The sequence below is a fragment of the Terrapene carolina genome, unplaced genomic scaffold, assembly GCF_002925995.2.
Source record: "Terrapene carolina triunguis isolate 2854851 unplaced genomic scaffold, T_m_triunguis-2.0 Scaffold62, whole genome shotgun sequence".
NCBI classification, from domain to species: Eukaryota; Metazoa; Chordata; order Testudines; family Emydidae; genus Terrapene; species Terrapene triunguis.
In genome coordinates, this window is record NW_020664413.1 from 9,935,617 (window position 1) to 9,954,464 (window position 18,848).

At 41.4% G+C, this 18,848-nt stretch overlaps 1 protein-coding gene across 4 annotated transcripts in view; it reads right to left on the minus strand.

Moving 5' to 3' along the window:
• The window catches only part of MYLK (myosin light chain kinase), a 306,953-nt gene that overhangs the window by 210,075 nt on the left and 78,030 nt on the right, over positions 1 to 18,848 (minus strand). For 2 of the 4 annotated variants that reach the window (XM_024215842.1, XM_024215846.2), the window contains exons 1-2: positions 12,859 to 12,946; positions 2,278 to 2,450 (exon numbers count right to left, since the gene is read on the minus strand). In XM_024215842.1, the coding sequence (XP_024071610.1) occupies positions 2,278 to 2,442 (165 nt within the window). In that variant the 5' untranslated portion in view covers positions 2,443 to 2,450; positions 12,859 to 12,946. Of the gene's footprint in view, positions 1 to 2,277; positions 2,451 to 12,858; positions 12,947 to 18,848 lie in introns of those variants that run through there. The other 2 variants (XM_026647402.2, XM_024215844.1) reach the window with 1 other exon arrangement.

Below are 18,848 nucleotides of genomic sequence, written 5' to 3' on the forward strand. Positions count from 1 at the left end.
TGTGTGTGTGTGTGTGTGTGTGTGTGTGTGTGTGTGTGTGTGTGTGTGTGTGTGTGTGTGTCTGAGAGAGAGAGAGAGAGAGAGAGAGAGCGAGCGCACGCCCAGAGAAAAGTTCTATTCATATGCCACCTAATGCATGCATTTCCCATGTGGAAAACTGAGTTGAATATTCAGATACATGTGAATTTTCCACAGTTGTCACAAAAATTCGGAGGGAAAATACCCAAACAAACCAACCCAGCTTTCTTTTAAGGACAACATCATCTGTTCCTTTCTAACTTCATGTTTCCTAGACTTATGAGCTACTTTCTTTTTTCAACTTTTGGACTTTCATTTTGTGTAACTTACTTTACAGACTGTCACACCTGAAAACATGTGAAAAAGAAAAACAATGGGTTTGATTTTTGGGATTTCTCATAAATTCTCTTAATGAGTATATAAGATAATCACAATATGAAATTGATATCCTGTCTTGGAGTCTCAAAATGTTTGTTCTTTTCTGATAAGATAAATTCCATTGCAGAAGAACTCTTTAAAGAAAATCTCCTGTCTAGCCATTTTTTAATTTTTTTTAAAATGCATGTCTAGTTTAATATTTATATTGTGTGATGAAGCACAGTATCAGTAATGATTCATCATAACATCTATAGCCTATTTTTCCTAGGGTAGAAAAACTGAAGTATGTTCAGCAGTTTGACTGTCTAGTAGCAAATACTGTCCTTCTGAGCCCCTGGAATGTCAGAGTAACAGAAAGAGCAACATTGCACTAACCAACTAAAGATGTACACATATGGTATGAAGTATGCAGATTGCTATCTGAAAGACTATGGCTATTAAGCGGCAGTCTAACAGCACTGCACACAGCTGCAGTGCTCCAACAGCATTGGACTAGAACCACAAGCAAGACACCAATATGACCCCATTGGTTTATAAACAATAATAAAATTGAATCAAATGTAAAGGTCACTGACCAGATTAGGTTATAAACAATGGATCGGGCAGATCAGAACATGTTGACTTAAAGCAATGATTTAATTGACTAAAAATTAAATGGAGCCCAGCTTCTTTGCACAAGTTAATAAAGAGAACATGTGCTCTATTATTTCCCACTCCGGACTATTATATATAGATCAAAAAAAAGTTCATCTCTCAACTTCTGGTGTCCCACTACTTCCTGCAGCTCCCATTGGCCAGGAACGGCGAACTAACGGCCTCTGGGAGCCATAGGGGGCCATGCCTACAGACGGACAACATCAGCAAAATGTCTTGCGGCCCGCAATAGATTACCCTGATGGGCCACATGCGGCCTGCGGGCCACAGGTTGCCCGCCACTGTCCCTCATTAAGGATGTGAGTCCTATTGTTATTGATTGGAATGTTTTATTCAAGATATAAGAAAAGGAATCTTTAGATTTGACCCTGTTGGCATTTAATCCTGAAATACACAGCTGTCAGCACGCAACCAAAGGAGGACAAAACCAGGCAGGGTAGAAGAGAGGATTGAAAAGGGTGACAGCTCCAGAAGTGAGATTTGGAGTGATGGAAAAGAAAAGGAGATAACTGGGATATGAGAGTGAGAGGAGAGATTATTTGTGACGGAGTAAGAAGATAATACAGATTCAAGTACAGACAATACAGAAAGTCCCAAGGAAAATGTTTTTTTTGTACAAATCTTGGAGGCTTTTCCCCCCCTTTTAGCTCTCCAGATCTCTGTCCTTTTGGGATAAATAAATTATATATTAATTGTGCTTTATTTGAAAATATTGCTTTGCTTTCAGATTAATACATAGTTATGGCAGGTGGCAATGTTACACGTAGGTTTTCAAGTTCTTTTTCTTAGAGAATATGAGCAGCTTTTGACTCTTGGGAAGACTTGCTGTGTTAGTTTTGAGTTAAAAGTAAGGTTTTGTGCAGAAGCAGTTTTGGGAGAGAAGGAACTGTGCCAACAATGGGAGAGCATGTTTTCTGCCTTGGGCTCTAATTAGAGACAATTATGGAGGCAGAGATGACAATTATGGAGGCAGGGAAAATGGGGACTGCCCAAAGTTTACACTTAGTACATAGTAAGATAGCAACAATGTTTTATCCTCCACTGACATGGTAAGGTCTCTGATACCAGCTATCACTTGGCAAGGGGTGACTTCATGTCAGAATGAGGGTCAACAAGATATTTAACCAGATTCTTATGTTTTTCAACCCAACAGGAACCTTCAGTGAAATGACAGGAGAGAGCAGTGAAGTGAAAAGCCCCTCTACCGCCCCACTATGTATTTCTTACCTTCCCCTCAAATCTGGCCGTGCCTCCCAGCAGCACCCGGATATTCCTAGGAGGAAGAATGAATGCTGGTGCTTCTGTTGGGACAGAGGGGCTGAGAGATGAGTGCTCCAGCGTCACAGAGGTTTTGGAAATACGAGTCGATGACACCAGTTTCACATCCCCCATGGTTAAAGCTTTCAAAGAGAAAGAGAAACAAGAAGTAAAATGTTGACTTGTTACTATAATTTATACAACAGTAGCAACTAGGGGCCACTAAGATGACGGCTTGGTTGTGCCATATGTACACATAGTAAGAGACAATCCCTGCCCCAAAGAGCCTTCAGTCTTAAGTGACAAGTATTATTCCCATCTTACAGATGGGGAACTGAGGCCCTAAGAGTTTAAGTGAGTTGCCTAAGATCACACAGTAAAACAGTAAGAGCCTTGAACTTCATGCAAATCTCCCAAGTCCCAATCCAGTACCTTAACTACAAGCACGCCCTTCTCAGCTGTGCTTTAACTGTAATAGTGCACTTAAAATTGTTTTTAACAATATGACTCTTTGGTTTTCCTGGCGTAGAATACACGGACAATCAATAGGCTGTAAAAGCAGAGCCAATGTTAAACAAATACATGTGACATAAAGAGAGTTCTATTTCCAATGGATTTAAGTTACAGAGGTGAATACTGAAAGTCTGATTTTTCATACCACGCTTTCAAGATCTTAAGAAATATCTGCAAATCTCCCTCCAAAGAAACACACTGCAGATACACAAGGGATACTTATTTTGCAAACATTCCAAACCCCTAATTTCCAAAAGGAAAAGTAAAGGCTTTCTACATGCATGAGGAAAAGCAAGGAGATCAAAGCTAGAGAGGTAACTACACCAGATTGCAATTGAAATGGCATTTTTAAAAGTCCCATTATGGATAACTGTCCCATCAGAGACAGCTCACTGTGGAACGTCTATGTACATCACACTGCCGATGTATTACAGCAGCACCTAGATGATCCAACAAATATCAGGGCTACATTATGTTGAACACTGTACGCACCCACAGGAAAACATAGTCCCTGCCCCAAAACACTTATGATATAAATAGACAAGATGGACAAAGAACAGGAGGGGGAAAATGACTAAGGTCACACTGCAGATCAGTGGCAGAGTCATGAATAGAACTCAGGTCTTATAAGTCCCAGTTCAGTGCCCCATCCATTAACCCATGCTACCTCCGTTTCTGATATCAGTTATAACAGATATAAATACATAACTAGGCAGTAAAGGTTTAACTTAAATAGGCAGGAACTGTGCAAATTTAGAGCTGCATTGTTCAGATGCAGAGGGCATGCCATCTCAAAAGACCCATGCTATGGAAAAAAACAAACAACCCAGGGATTGCCCACAACCCTAGAGGAAGTGGGGAAAGGCCAAAGCTACAGCTCCATTTCTCCCATGTCAGACATGCTATAGGGAGCAGTCTGCCCCCTCTCAGGTTGCATGCTCCCCCAACACATTAGGGAGCCTACAAAAGCTCCCCCTGGGAAGGTGCAGCACAAGCACCATGTTCAGTTGCATGTCTAAGTGGCCAAGTGTTACAGGGGCATCAGCACGAAAGCTGGTCAATTTAAAACAAAAGTGTCATTGCAGGTTCTGCGTCTACCCCTGCCAATTTTTGTGGTTTTAGAATCACGTTTTCCTCTTTTATTTAACTTTTTCAGTCCCCTGATGCTCTCTGACAGATCCATAATACAAGGAAAACTGACTAAACTATATAGGGGAGACGGTGACATGGACGCTATACAAAATGCTGTTCAATGCACTAACTAAGTCAGCTGGGGGAGAAAAAGAATATATATTTCTCTCTAGACTCTTTCAGCTACCCCACCTTAAGAGTTACTTGCAATGATAATAGGTAAAAATCATCCAGACAGAAGAGAGATTTGGACGATGCCTGTCTCCACTTAATATGGTTTTCCTGTTCAGTGCAGACAGGAATTAACTGTACTATAAACAGTTTTGCGATAGCATGCTTTAAGATGGGGGTGGAAAAGAGGAAGAATCTAGAGTATAATTTGCCAAGACTATTTGCAACCCAGTGTACACTCTTTAGGGAAAACGTGTTGACACCCATTACCATTAGCAAGAACAGAATTTAAACCTGGCTCTAATACAAATACAGATAGGGGGGTCTGTAGCCATAGTCGTTTTCACTCTACTACCCAAACATATCCATTAAGCTCCTACTCCTTGTCCACCCTCATCCCCAGATGAGACAGCTTCCTAGCATTGCGAAGCAAGGCAGGATTGGCATTCATTGGGTTATGCTCTGAAACCAGTGGGACGTGTGTGTGTGGGGGGGGGGGCAGGGGTTCTCAAACTGGGGGTCGGGACCCCTCGGGGGGGTCACAAGGTTATTATATGGGGGGGGTCACAAGCTGTCAGCCTCCACCACAAACCCCTCTTTGCCACCCACATTTATAATGGTGTTAAATATATAAAAATGTGTTTTTAATGTAGAAGGGGGAGGTGTCGCACTCAGAGGCTTGCTATGTGAAAGGGGTCACTAGTACAAAAAAGTTTGAGAACTACTGGTGTAGGGGGAGAGGGATGATGCTAGGGACAATCAGGATTCCAAAACTTTACAACTATTTTCTGGAAAAAGCTTCTAGAAATTTTTGTTAAGTAAATGTATGCTGCAAATGCAAAATCCTTAAACAAGCTTGACAGATTTGCTCCCTATAATGATTAATGGGGAAGCTGGGTCATTGACCAGTACCTATGTGTTGGTCAACCAACTGTCCCAGGAATTTACAAGAAATAACTTGGAGAAAATTATCTCAAATTATCAATACAAAGTGAATCATTAAATTCATGCTATATTATAGTTAAGAGTTGATATTAGAGGACTGTTGATTAGACAGGGCAAGGAATAAACAAACACTGTGGATTATTTTTAACAAAACGAAACCAAAACAAAAAGAATAGGAACTCCCCCCTGCCCCCCCCCCCACAAAAAACAAACCCCCATTCATGTAAAAAAAAAAAAAAAAAAAAAGTTAACTGGCCCTTGAAGTAGATTCTCCCAGAACTCAAGGGGACTTCACATTTGTTTGGGACCTCTGCTAAGAATGAAGCAGAACAATCCCACCCGTAGTATCCCTCCACTATCCACTTTACTATTCCCTCAAAATCCCCAATCTCCTTCTAAATAAAAGGATTAAGAATGGTATTTTCAAAAGCACTTAAGTAAGTTGGAACACAACTGTCACTGTCTTTCAATAGGTTTTATGCTCCTAAATCATTTAAGTGTTTCTGAAAATCCCATTCTAGAGAACTATATTTTACAGAGCACAGTTGGCATGCAAGGTGCTCTACAAAGGGACAAGGCCCCTGCCCTAGAGAACTAAAGTTGTCAAAAACAGACTAAGAGATGTGTATGATTGATACCTGCACTGTTAATTCCAGAGTTTTTATACATAGGCAGAGATGGGAGAGGCATGCAGGAGCATTGCCCCCAAACTGTATTCCGGGCCGGGTGCGGGCAGCAGGAGGCTCATGCTGGTCACGGAGCGCCCTTTCTACACTGGGGCTGCAGCCGCTGTGGTCATTTCGCCGGGGAAGGGGACACAGTTTGCAGAGAAAAGAGGATGGAAGAAGGCAGCCGTGGGAGTTTTTAATCGCAGTGCTCCAGAGCCTGCCAGAGTCATTCACACACACACACACACACACACACACACACACACACACACACACACACACACACACACACACAGCAGTGATGCGCGCTGGATCTGCCAGCCGCAGCCCAGTCCCCTCAGTGCATGGTGGGAGGAGAGGGCAGCTCGGACTCCAGGGGCTCCCTCCTCCAGTTGGGTGCTCCTGCTCCCCCACATCTCTAAGTGCCACTTGGGGTGCAGCCAGGCAAATTCCTTGGGGAGGGGGTGCTCCAAAGGCGCATGAAACTTCCCCAGGCATGTGACCATCGGGGAAATACAATGACCACTGTGGCCACATGAAGAAGACCCTTCCCCCAAACTCACTGCCTCTATCATTAGGGAAAGGAGGTATTAATAATGGGCCACCCTCACCCTGGGTGCAAGTGCCTCCCTGCCGAGGGTGTTGTTTCACTGGTTTTCTCCTCTTGTTAATTCTGGGTAGAGTTTAATCTAAATTTATATACATGTAGCAAACCAAAGTGAGGAGTTTTTTTTCAGTAGCAGTTTGATCACCTCTGTGAACATTATGTTTCTTCTTGCAGTAAATACTGCATCACCTGGGCTCTGAAGTTTGGGAGGAACCAACATGCAATGAAAGAAAGACAAATGTATAAGCGAAGCATGCACGTAACCAGCTGAAGCATAGCTGGAGTTTGGGAAGAAAAAAAAAAATCATATCAAAGTGACATTCCAGCAAGAGTTGCATGTAAAAGGCAGTGATCGAACACTGAATTTTCTGTTACGTGCTTCCTGTCTCACATAGCACACCACACCACACAGCATGATGTTTTTATACAATACACAATCAACAATCATGGGTCACAAAAGGAGCAATCACTTTTAAGTCAGAGTTGAACATCGTAGCTCAACTTACTCCTGGTCTTTCGTGGTATATGCATGTGAGAAGCACCTCAGATTTTATTCTGTGTCCCATTATTATTTATATTGGTATTACAGTAGCGTTTAGATGCTCACTGAGATTGGAGCACTAGTCTGTGGGGCACTGTACAAAGCCTCACCAAATCAAAGTCCTTGCTCCAAAGGACTAACAATCTAAACAAACAAGATAGACAAAGTACATATTATTACACCCACCTCAGAGATGTGGAATTGAGGGAGGTTGATTGACACATCCAAGGTCACCCAGGAAGCTTGGGGTACAGCTGGGAATTGAGCCCAGCTTTACCGCATCCCAGTCCACAGGCTTGTTGCTGATGCTATCTTTTGCCTCATGGGAAAGGCCCACTAGGTATGCACAAAGGACAATCTTTTCACTGAGGCAAGGTGGGTGAGGGAATATCTTTTACTGGATCAACCTCTGTTGGTGATAGACAAGCTTTTGAGCTACACAGAGCTTGTCTTCTTCAGGTCTGGGGAAGATACTTTTCCCAGACCTAAAGAAGAGCTCTGTGTAAACTCACAAGCTTGTCTCAAAACTGCTGAACTATCCTGTTTTGACATTTTCCAAATGAAAAGGTTTTTTTGGTTCAAAATGATTTTTGTCTCTAAATGAAAGTTATAGTAAAAAAAAAAAGTAAGAAAAAAATGAAAAAGGGTTAAAATCTAAACAAAGATTTTTGAAAAGATCAAAATGAAGCATTTCAATTGGCCCAATCTGAATTTTTTTTCCTTCAGATTTTTGGTTTACCTTTTTTTGGGGGGGGGGGGGGGGGGGGGGAGGAGGGGGAGAGAAGAGAAGGCTGATTTGGGATAGGAAAATTGTTTCCCACCCAGCTCTAAGGCTCAGTACTGTTGAAAGTCCTACCCTTATTATTATATATAATATCTTATCAAAACAAACATTCATTTAAATACTTCAATAGTAGCCTAAACATTTGGGAGCCTTCACAAGCCCACAACATACTTGGGCCATTAGGTGTCTGGCCCAGCTGCTCACAGTGTTTCTACAGCAGCGGAAATTATTTGTTTGTCAGACTATCAAGCGAATGTGTAGAGACCTGTCTATTTCTATATTAAGACAATGCTTCTATAGCTCTAAAACTAGGGAGCAGTGACTCATAGTTACATGAAAGTGCTCAGTTCTGTTTAGTGGTACACCGCTAATTCGATATAACGTGACCCGATATAACACGAATTCAGATATAACGCGGTAAAGCAGTGCTCCAGGGGGGCCGGGCTGCACACTCCGGTGGATCAAAGCATGTTCAATATAACGCGGTTTCACCTATAACGCGGTAAGATTTTTTGGCTCCCGAAGACAGCGTTATATCGAGGTAGAAGTGTATCTGGTAAACATGTCAAATAATTAAATTAAAACAAAAAACAAAGTGATTATATAATAAACATAAGCCATCTTTGTGATTTCAAGTACATTGTACCACTGATAATCGGTAAATTCAAAAGTCAGAGCTATACTTACTAAGACCTCTACTCCCCCCAATACAGAAGTTAAACTCTGCCTATGTTTGTATAGTCTATTCAGAATTATTTGTTGGAATGCAAGGTAAATTAAAAGGATTATAAAGTGAAATATGAAAGCAAGGGTCAGTGGCTAGTGCTGGAAGAATAGACTGAAGAAATGAGTCTTGAGAGAGATAGGAAGGAGGCAGCACATGCAATCACACTATCTAGGATAAAAATTGAAAAGGCCGTAAGTCCTCGTGCTTACAAGCTACAACGCTTCAGAACTCAGCAGTTGTAGTTAGGAAGAGATGTCCCTCAAGCTACCAGTTAGGTTCAGTGCCTGCATATGTTAGATGAAGGGAGTTAAACCAAAATCTCCCTTGATTTTTGGCAATTATAGGATACCAGACAGCACAGATGATTGATAAGTTCTGGTGTGGCTGTTCTTATGTTCGTATATACATATGTGAAGATACTATAAAAGAAAACCATGCGACTTCTCACGCTGCAATATGTCAGACTTACATAAAGAGGAATAAAAAGATATTTCCGCTTTAATCATGGTATAAGATTAATTACACTACAACTTTAGCCCTCATTTATACAAGAATAAATCCTGGAGTAAATCCTGTGATTGCAATGCACTTATTCAGAATATGCACTAATTCAAATGAGAGCAAAATATGGATCTATACGTTCAATATAAGCAATTCTTTAAAACACATGATTAAGTACCCACTTTATGAATGAAACTACTGCACCAATTTTACAAGGGGAAATTTGCCTGTATCCAGTCCCTAGCAATATAATTGGTTCCAAATCCATGAAGGAACATTCCAAAAGCAATGCAGAGATGTAGAGCTTCTTAACAGGTCTTAGGGATGGGGGGGATCCTTAATAGATCAAGTAGGAAATGTGAAGGTGTCCGATTTCGTTATATATCTTGCAGGTTTTGACCATTATTATTCCACGCTAATAAGATGAGCCACAACTGGTATCTAATGAGTGAGAGTTTAGCTTTTACATGAAACAGGATGATTTTCCAAGTTGTGAGAGTAAGCAACTAAACTTGAGTCTGCAGTGCTGCAAAGAAAAAACTCAAAGGCTTGTCCAAGAAAACAGATTATACTTAAGGGCCAGATTCTACCACCCTTACTCAGAGAGGAGGTCCTTAATCCATAAGTAGTCAATGGAACTATTATTGGACTAAGGTTGTGCCCATCCTGAGTAAATTAGCAGGATAGAGTATTCAATCATAAACACACTGAAGAGCAAGTTTTAGTCCTGCTATCTTTTGGTGAAGTGGTTTTCTTACAGAAAACTGGTTCTTTAACACTAGCTTTTCCTTCCTGAGAAGGATACAAAAACAGACAAGATACTAAGTTTTCAGTAGAGAACTTGTGGACTTTTTGGAAGGGTCCATTGTTTGGACAAAAGATTAAGATCTATTATTAAAATGAATGTCTTCTACATCAAAGGAGTTGGGGGCAGAAAAAAAACTAATAGGCCAAATTCATCCCTAGTGTAACTCTACTGAAGAAAGTGGAGTTACACCTGCATGAATTTGGCCCATGAGGTCTAGTCCATTCACTCATCAAAGGTATTCATAATGTTGTATTCTCCACTGCTCTGTCCTGTCTAAAATGACAGTTCTGCTGAGCAGGTTTGCAAAAGCAGACTTTTTGTTGTAACCTAAGGGCCCAATCTTGCAAGGTGCGGAGTTCTGTCAGGCCGTAAGTGCAAGACAAGATGGTCTACAGAAAAAAAGAAAAGAAAAGAGACAGTGGTCATCACTAGCATAATTTTAAAGTCATACACCTTGTCTGAATAGCGAAAGATTTTTTAAATTTGCTTCACATTAATGAAATACATACAGGTCCAAATTCTACTCTGTCTCACCTGTGGAATTCCAGAGCAACATCCAGGATTACAATGGAATTTCACCAGATTTACTCAATTATAAATGAATGGAGAATCTGTTCTATATTGGTTAACAGAATTGTTGGAATTACTGTGTTCTACAATTTTTCTACAAAGTGTAAAGAAAATACTTGACTATTGTAAAGAAAAACACTACCATCTTGTACCATCCATAACTAGAGTGCTTTGTTGGCATCAGCATACAATATTCAGTTAGGTGCTACTTTTGTATTTGTTATTCCACATTTCATTTTCTTGATTGGCCCAAATCCTGTTTTGTGTTGTTCATCCACCTTTTCCTTCCCATCATCCTCTTTCCTAGTCTTCTTTTTTGAATCTCTCTTTTCTCCAGATGATCTTCCCTTCTCAACATACACCCATCTCCCTTTGATTTCCAACTCCCTGGAGTGCTTCTGAAAGATCCAGCCTAAAATCCACCTTTACCCAACAGTGAAACACAAGTAATTAGCAAAGTTGATCAACCAATTAGGCCACTAATCAGCTGGAAAGCCTATTGAGCATCAACATAGGCCAATAACACACACAAGGCTATTTTTATAGCAACAGTGTGCTAGTTGTTAAACGGACAGTATGAGCAAAGCTCCAGTTCTGAAGATATTACAGTCTATTTGCCTACACAGCTATATACAAGGGCAAAATATGACCCTAAATATCAATCTCACAATGGGCAGAAAGCTTGCATAATCAAAAATTATATCAGAAATAAACAATGTTTAAAAAATGGATCCAATTCCAATTAAAAAATGGATCTAACATACACCAGTATATATCCAAAGTAGAGCTGGGTGAATAACTGATTTTTCGGTTCATTAGTAGTTCTGATAAAATGGGGGGAGGGGAAATGGTTCAGGTCAAACTGAAAATGAATTTTTGGGGAAATTCTCCGCTAACAGAAAGTTGAAAAAATCATTTTGGGGGACATGAAACTCAGGTGGTGGTTGCACCCTTACACCCTGAGATGTGGGAGATCCAGTTTCAAATCCTCCCTCTGGAGCAAGGATTTCAACTTGGGTCTCCCTCTTCCCATACAAATGCCCTAATCACCAGACTATATAATATTCTGGGTTGAATCTCTCTCAATCTCTCCTCTTGAAACTGTTCCACTTTATGTAAATAAATATTCATTGGAGCAGGACTTGAACTTGGGTCTCCTACATTCCAGGTGAGTGGCCTAATCACCAGCAACAGACTCTCCACCATCCCCCTCCAATGATTACTCATGTATTTTATAGTATTCAAATATTTTGAGTGGCCCCTGGGACTACTTTATGTGAACAAAATGCTTCAGAAGCAATTGTTTCCACATGGACATAACGTACTGCTGTGTGCAAAACATAAGGTGAAATGAATGAAAACCACTCTGTACATAGATGATCCTCAGATGAAAGGCTCTGAAGGGAACTGATCAGAATCCATAAGGGTATCTTACCACTGATTTCAATGGCCTTTAGATCAGGCCCCAGGAGGGTTTTTAAGATATTAATAAAAACAGAACAAAAACACACAAGAATCATTCTTACCCTCACGGTTGCAGATTTAGTGTATCTTGGTGCAGTGCCAAATACAATCAGCAGGTTAATGCTAAATACCATGGTTTTAGTGTGAACCACTGAATAAAGTAAAAGCTATTTTTCTGCTTTAGCACACATCTGGTATAAAAATAAAAAGTGGATTGAAGTTTTTCTAAATGCTGTGTTTAAAGGGGCTAAGATTGTGTTCCGCAAAGACTATGAACTTGTAAATTAGTACAAGCAATTTTATAGCAACATAAGCCACTAATCACTCACATTTAGTGGTTTGACTTTAGTGAGCTCTGCATTTTAAAACCTTTTCTAGTGGCCAATTATGAAATCTTTTTGCCTAGCAAATAAATGATGAAGTTCCCCCCAAAAATAATTTCACACTGAAGGTGTTCTTGGAATTGCTCTGAAAATAGCATTTCCATGATGAGTTTACACAAACACAATCAGAGACCAAATCAACTTGCCCAATATTAGAATTTGGCAGGCAGAACAAGTATGAACAAATGCAATCGAGATCCTTGAATGCTATGATGATATGATTTTATTTATCCTTTTATTTAAGCAACATTCTAGAATGGCAGATTATCCCCAATATCTCTTTCTTAAAAGTATAGCAAGCTTGCTACTAAATAGGATTCCAGGGATTCTAGATGGATTGTGACCATTTCAATTCACCTGGCTTTCACAGCTAGATTACAGTCTTTAAAACAAAATCTGCTGAAACAAAAAGTGCAATATATACTATAGAATACAAAAATAAACCAACATAGAAACTTTGGTGTGTAGTGCAATGATACAGCTAGACAGCATTTCTATTCTAGATTTTTTTATTCTTAATCCTTTCTAAAAAGCATACAAATCCTTACAAATTCTCACAGTGTGCACTGTAATCACTTTAATACCAAGGCGGACAAATGTGTTGCAAGCATTTTCTGCTGGGAACAAATCTCCGTCGCTCAATATTCTGCTTAGAAAAATAAACCGAGAAAAGCAAATGCTAAGAAATCCAGCCAGTAGTCTCTCTCTTCTACATATTTTATGTAAGTAAATACTTACCAACAGCTTCCTACATAGCCATTTAATTACACTAATTTTCTTTTCCCAAATCCGTCCTCTGAGTCAGAAGTGAAATGAGAGAGGGAGGGTGTGCATATGAAGGGGGGGGGGAGCAGGGGGAAATCAGAGTCTGCAAATTGACTTCACTCACTGATGTTGCAACTCCACACTTTAGGCACCACATTTTACTGGGTCCAGCCATTCTGTTATTTTAACCTGGGTGCCCTCAGAAACCTTTGAACCACCACTGCTGAAATCTGCATAGAATTTTTATCGAGTCCCTTAAGGAGTGGAGTGAGAGGATTAGTCCAGTGGTTAGAACATTTGCCTGTGACCTAGTTCAATTCCCTGCTTTACGAATGACTGCCTGTGTGTCACCTTAGGTAAGCCTCTTTCTGTGCCTCAGTCCCCCAACTGTAAAATGGGGATGATACTTCCCTACCACACAGGGGTGTAACAAGGATAACTACATTAAAGACGGTAAGGTGCTCAGATGGGGGAGGGGGGGCAGAAGGGACATGTAAGTACCATACACTGAGTGAAAGGTACAAAGATGGCCATAAATTCACAATAAGCTACTTCTCGTTTTAAAAAAAATAAAATAAAACCACGTTAAAAACAAACAAACCCTGAAGGTATTTTGTAAAAAGTGAGTCTGTCTTTCAAAATACATCCTCTAAATTCATTCTCTACCTTCACTGAATTCAGTGGAGTGCCACTAGAGTTGAATTTGGCCCACTATGTTTAATAATTCAGTATTTTAGAGTGCCTTTCCATTTGCAAGGGCTGGCTATGCAGGCTGTATGGATTCCTTACCCAACAAAACCAATTTTAGCACACCTTTTTCTTTCAGATCCTAGCTTTATCCCGAAGGCTAAGATGCACCGACAACTTTTCCTCTGCACACACAATTCTGCAAGTGTACACACAAAACCCACAACACTGCACAAGCAAGTACTTACACCCATATGGCTTGTGATGGTCTAGTCCTATGCAACCTCCAAAGGCGTAAGGGGGGCATAAGTGACTCCCTTACTCAGGCTACTAGTAGCAGCACAAGGGGAAGTTGGATCCATACAGTCACTACCTTCTCCTCATGAGGAAGTGGGTGGAGGAGGTAGTAACAGGATAGAGCCTTGGTTCATGCCTCCAATACCCTGGAAGAGTACCTGTGCCAGCCCATTGGGAGATGCGTGCTGTTTTGGGTAGGGGTCCAGTACTGTTTCCTTCTGCCCTGGAGCAACGGGGAGCCTGGAAGGCCGATTGGAAGTCTGAGTTAGATTTACTTTTTACAGCAGCACAACTATACATGGCTGCCTGCAAAGAGCAGATTGTAAAGTGGCAATTTCGCCCAGGACGAGCTGTTTGCACACAAAAAATACCCATCTGTGCAAGTAAGTAAATATTTTACAGGTATAATTTAGGAACCCAAATTAGGCAAAGTCAGGAAGAAAAAGCCCTATCCAACAATCCAGACTCTGGAGGATCAGATTTCAAAGATGTCTTCAACCTGACCTCCAAGGGTTCGATCCTTTTCCCAGTGAAGTTCTATAGCACTGTCATTCACTCCAGGGGGGAGCAAAATTTGAATGCCCAAGCCTTTGATACAAAGATTTTGTAAGCTTAATTTTTGGGCAACACTATGTGTGCAAAACCCTGGATGTGGTCCCACAAACTGTACTTGCCTATCTGCCCAAACAAATGTGCAAATACAGTTTGTGTCCCCCCTCACACAAATGAGTGCGCAGAAACTCAATGCAGATTACAAGATGGGTTCCAAATGTTTTTCTAAAAGGACCATGTCTTTCCAGAATTAAGTCCTTTCCTAGAATCCAGTGAATTGTCACCTTGGATTCTACAGTCAACAAGCGTCCCATGGCCCTTCACGTCAGTGAGAACTCTGCTTGTGTATAGGAGAGAGAGCAGAATGACGCTATAAACTGCTTTGGTTTCTCATTTTGAGAGAATACCACTGCAGCCTCCAAGTGTAATTAAAAAGCAACAATGTTCTACTAAGTGCCATCACCCACTGAAAGGCTGCCAGTTCAAAGAAGATATCTATGAAGCAGCACAGAAGTTTTGTGTCGAATACCAGGCACATTAGGTGGCAGTAATTAGGAACCTTTTGAGAGTGAAAGATTGCTCCCTTCCTCCTCTGGAAAGCTAAACATCCATCCTTTCCTCTCCCAAATCCCTTCTTAGCACACCTCTTCCATGCAGCATCCCTCTGCTAATCAGATGTATGTTTGATTCCTGGCTCTGTGACATACTTCCTATGTAACCTTTGGCAAGTCACTTCAACTCTGTGAGCATCTACAAAATGGGGATAAGTCTATTTACCTACTTCCCAGGCATGTTGTGAGACTTAATTTCATTATTTTTTTAGTTAAGTGTTCCAAATCCAGGGCTGACTGCTACAGAAATGTCTCTAAATAAAGACAACCAAGCTCTAGGAGGCAAAACACACTTCATAAATTAACAACATTTAACTCTTAGGTAGAGCTGTTCACCCACAGACCTTATAGCATTCTACAAAAGTAGATAAGCATCATTATCCTCATTGTATGGGCTTGGGAAGGAAGGCACAGAGACGTGAAGTGTGTTCCCCATCTTCACACAACAGGTCAGTGGCAGCACTGGAAATCTAACCCTCTATTCAATAAAACTTGCAACTTTATCCCATTTGAATTAATATTGTAACACAAGCTTTTATATAGATCAGAGGTGGCCAAACTACGGCCCACGGGCCACATCTGGCCCACAGGACCGTCCTGCCCGGCCTCTGAGCTCCCGGCCGGGGAGGTTAGCCCACGGCCTCTCCCCGCTGTCCCCCGCAGAGCCACACCGCCGCGCGGGCAGCGCTCTGGGCGGCGAAGCTGCACACTCCTGCCGAGCAGAGTGGCAGCGTGTCTGGCTCCGGCCGGTGCGGCAGCCAGACATGCTGCTCTGAATGCTCTCCTCAGCATGGTAAGTGGGCCGGGGGGTTGTATAAGAGGTGGGGGGCACCGGGGGCAGTTAGGGGATGGGAAACAGGGGGGATTGGATAGGTGTGGAATCCCAGAGGGCGGGGGTGTGGATGGAGGCGGGGCAGTCAGGGGACTGGGAGCAGGGGGGTTGGATAGGGGACGGTCAGGGGACAAGGAGCAGGGGGGGTTGGATGGGTCGGGAGTTCTGAGGGGGGGCAGTTGGGGTGGGAAGTGGGAGCGGGTGGATAGGGGGCAGGGGCCAGGCTGTGTGGAGAGACACAGCCTTCCCTACCCAGCCCTCCCATCCAGTTTTGCAACCCCAATGTGGCCCTCGGGCCAAAAAGTTTACCCACCCCTAATCTAGATACATTAACAACTCTCTGTTCTGCCACCACATGGCCGCATGAGGAATTTCACTGACAATGTGCAGCAGCAGGAGCCAAGCTGATGCAAACTAATCTACATTCAGTTTTGAGACAGGTTTATTAAAATACAGATTGGGAGTCATGAGAGACTTTAATGGGCAATTGACTTAAAGCACAGTTCTGATGCGTTAATATGTACACAGGCTTTATAATAGATACTAAGGCAAAGAAAGTCATTCCCTGCGGACAGATCCTTCCATTTGTCCCTCTCAACATTAAACAACTATTGAGGACATGTATTTTTCAGAAGTATTTTCAGTTTCAACCACTATCAGCCACTGCCTGCAACCTCCCCCAATTTGTTAACGATGCTACTTTTTTAGGACACTCTTAAGCTTCACTCCTACAAAGATTTATGCAACGTTTAACTTTCCATGAGGTGAGTAGCCCTGGTGACTTCATTGGGACTACTGACAGCTTGTAATTTAAGCATGGGCATAAGACTCTACAGGATTGAGGCTTTAATTATTTATTGCTAGAGTAACTACACAGAGTTTCAGAGGAAGGGAAAGACATACAAAATAAGCACACATACAGGGAGATACGCATATATATTATTTAATTGCTATATACAACCATTCTGCATAAAATAACTATTTTAATAACTAAAAAAAATAACAATTTTGAAAAAAATGCACATTTAAAAGTACGCGTCTTACAAAAAGGCTGAAATATATTTTAAAAGAATGCAGCAGCCTCTGAAGCTTCAGAACATCCTTGAATGTTTAATCTGAAACATCAGATTAGGAAGCAGTAAATCCAGCTTCTTCGCAGCTGTTATTTTAGAAGAAAAATGAGCAAGTGAATGTGAAGTGCACTGGGCAGGTTCTATGTGGTATCTGTACCTAAGAGTTATTTTATAGTAGCAAATTGAAGCCAGAGGGAAACCCAGCTGGCAAACAGAATACAAGGCGGGCTTTTCTTTAAGATTCCAACATGCTTTCCTGTAGGACTGTAGTGGGATTCAAACTCGATCACAAGCATGTGTTATGGTTCTAGTTCATAAACAATATATAGAAAAAAGAAGAGGCTTCTATTGAAAGGTTTTCAGTGTACTAAATGACGGGACACCCCTATTGACACATTATAGAATTCCCTTCACAGGTCTGTGTAATTTCCAGAGCTCAATCCAAACATCTCAATCTGTGGAAATCTTTGGAATTACAACCTGGAACTGGTCTCAATTTCACCACTGACAGCTAACTCTATAATCAGCCAAACTTCAGGCCCAAACCTCTAATAATTTCTTTCTCAGTCCTTATATAGGGACTGAAGGATTCTTGTAACACACAAAGCCAGCATTTCTTAGGGTGACTGGTGAGTTCTCCCATTCTTCAGACTTTTCATTTTCACCAATAATCCTTTGCACTTAATTTGCACCTTATATGTGAAGGCTTCATATGCTTTACAAACACAAATAGGACATTTGGATGCAGGAGGCTGCTTGCAGTTTAATTTCTTACAGAAACATGCACAAGCCACAAAATCAGATATGGGGTCAGACTTCCTCAAAATCTAGGTGATTACCTGGCTCTGGGGTGTGATCCAAGTCCATCTCTAATATATAGAGTACAACAACACACTCTGCTAACTAATTTCTGCAAATAAGGAAACAATTTCCCAGTGTTGTCCAGATGGTACAATGATGAACATGATATAGAAACCCTGGAGGACACTATTGATAGATTAGATTATACACAGGATGTTCCAGGTCAATTTTGCACAGCTGTTGAGAGTATCCATAATGTTTGCTTTACTCATCTCCTGTCCATATGCCCTCAGCCAGTTCACAACAGATCAAATCTATAGTTGCAAATCGCAGGTGCATGTGGAAGTCAGGAACCTTGTTGAAACATTTAGAGGCCCATGGTTCAGGATCCTACAGTGGCTTCCGCTGCCAAGAGCCCCACTTACAGCCTTGTAATGTATGTAGGGCTAGGATAAGTCAATACAAGCAGATAACAGCATGATACAAGTCTTCCACGCACAAGCTCAGATTTGCAGCCAAGGTCCTGGCTTCAAGCCTTAGAGCTCACCTAACCTAAGCCCCATAAACTGCTTTAATAATAGCAGTACTTAGCATTTAAATAGCACCTTCCAGCTGAGTATCTTAAAGCCTTATACACACATTAATGGACTATGACTCTCAGCACCTCTGTGAGAGGAAGGACAGTCAAGTGTTTAGGGAGCTGACCTGGGTTCAATTCCCTGCTCCACTACAGAGTTCCTACGTGACACTGGGTAACCCACTTTGTCTCTCTGTGCCTCAGTTCCCCAAATGGGGAACCTTCCTACTCTTCAGGGTTATTGAAAAAGTGACTGTGAGGTGCTCAGACACTTTAGTAATGGGTGCCAGAAGTACCCAAGATACAGAGAAGTAGGCATGGGCAGTGAATAAGCTACTTACAGATGTGGAAACTGAAGTACAAAGCTGCTAAGTGACTTGCCCAAGGATCAACATCAGATCTTAGATTATAAGAAGCTGTTTTCCTGACATATAATTCTGTACTCTACCCACCCAACCATGTTGGAAAAGGTTACTAAAATCTTGATTTAAAAAAACAAAAAAGCAACACACCTGACTGATTGTCCATGGCTG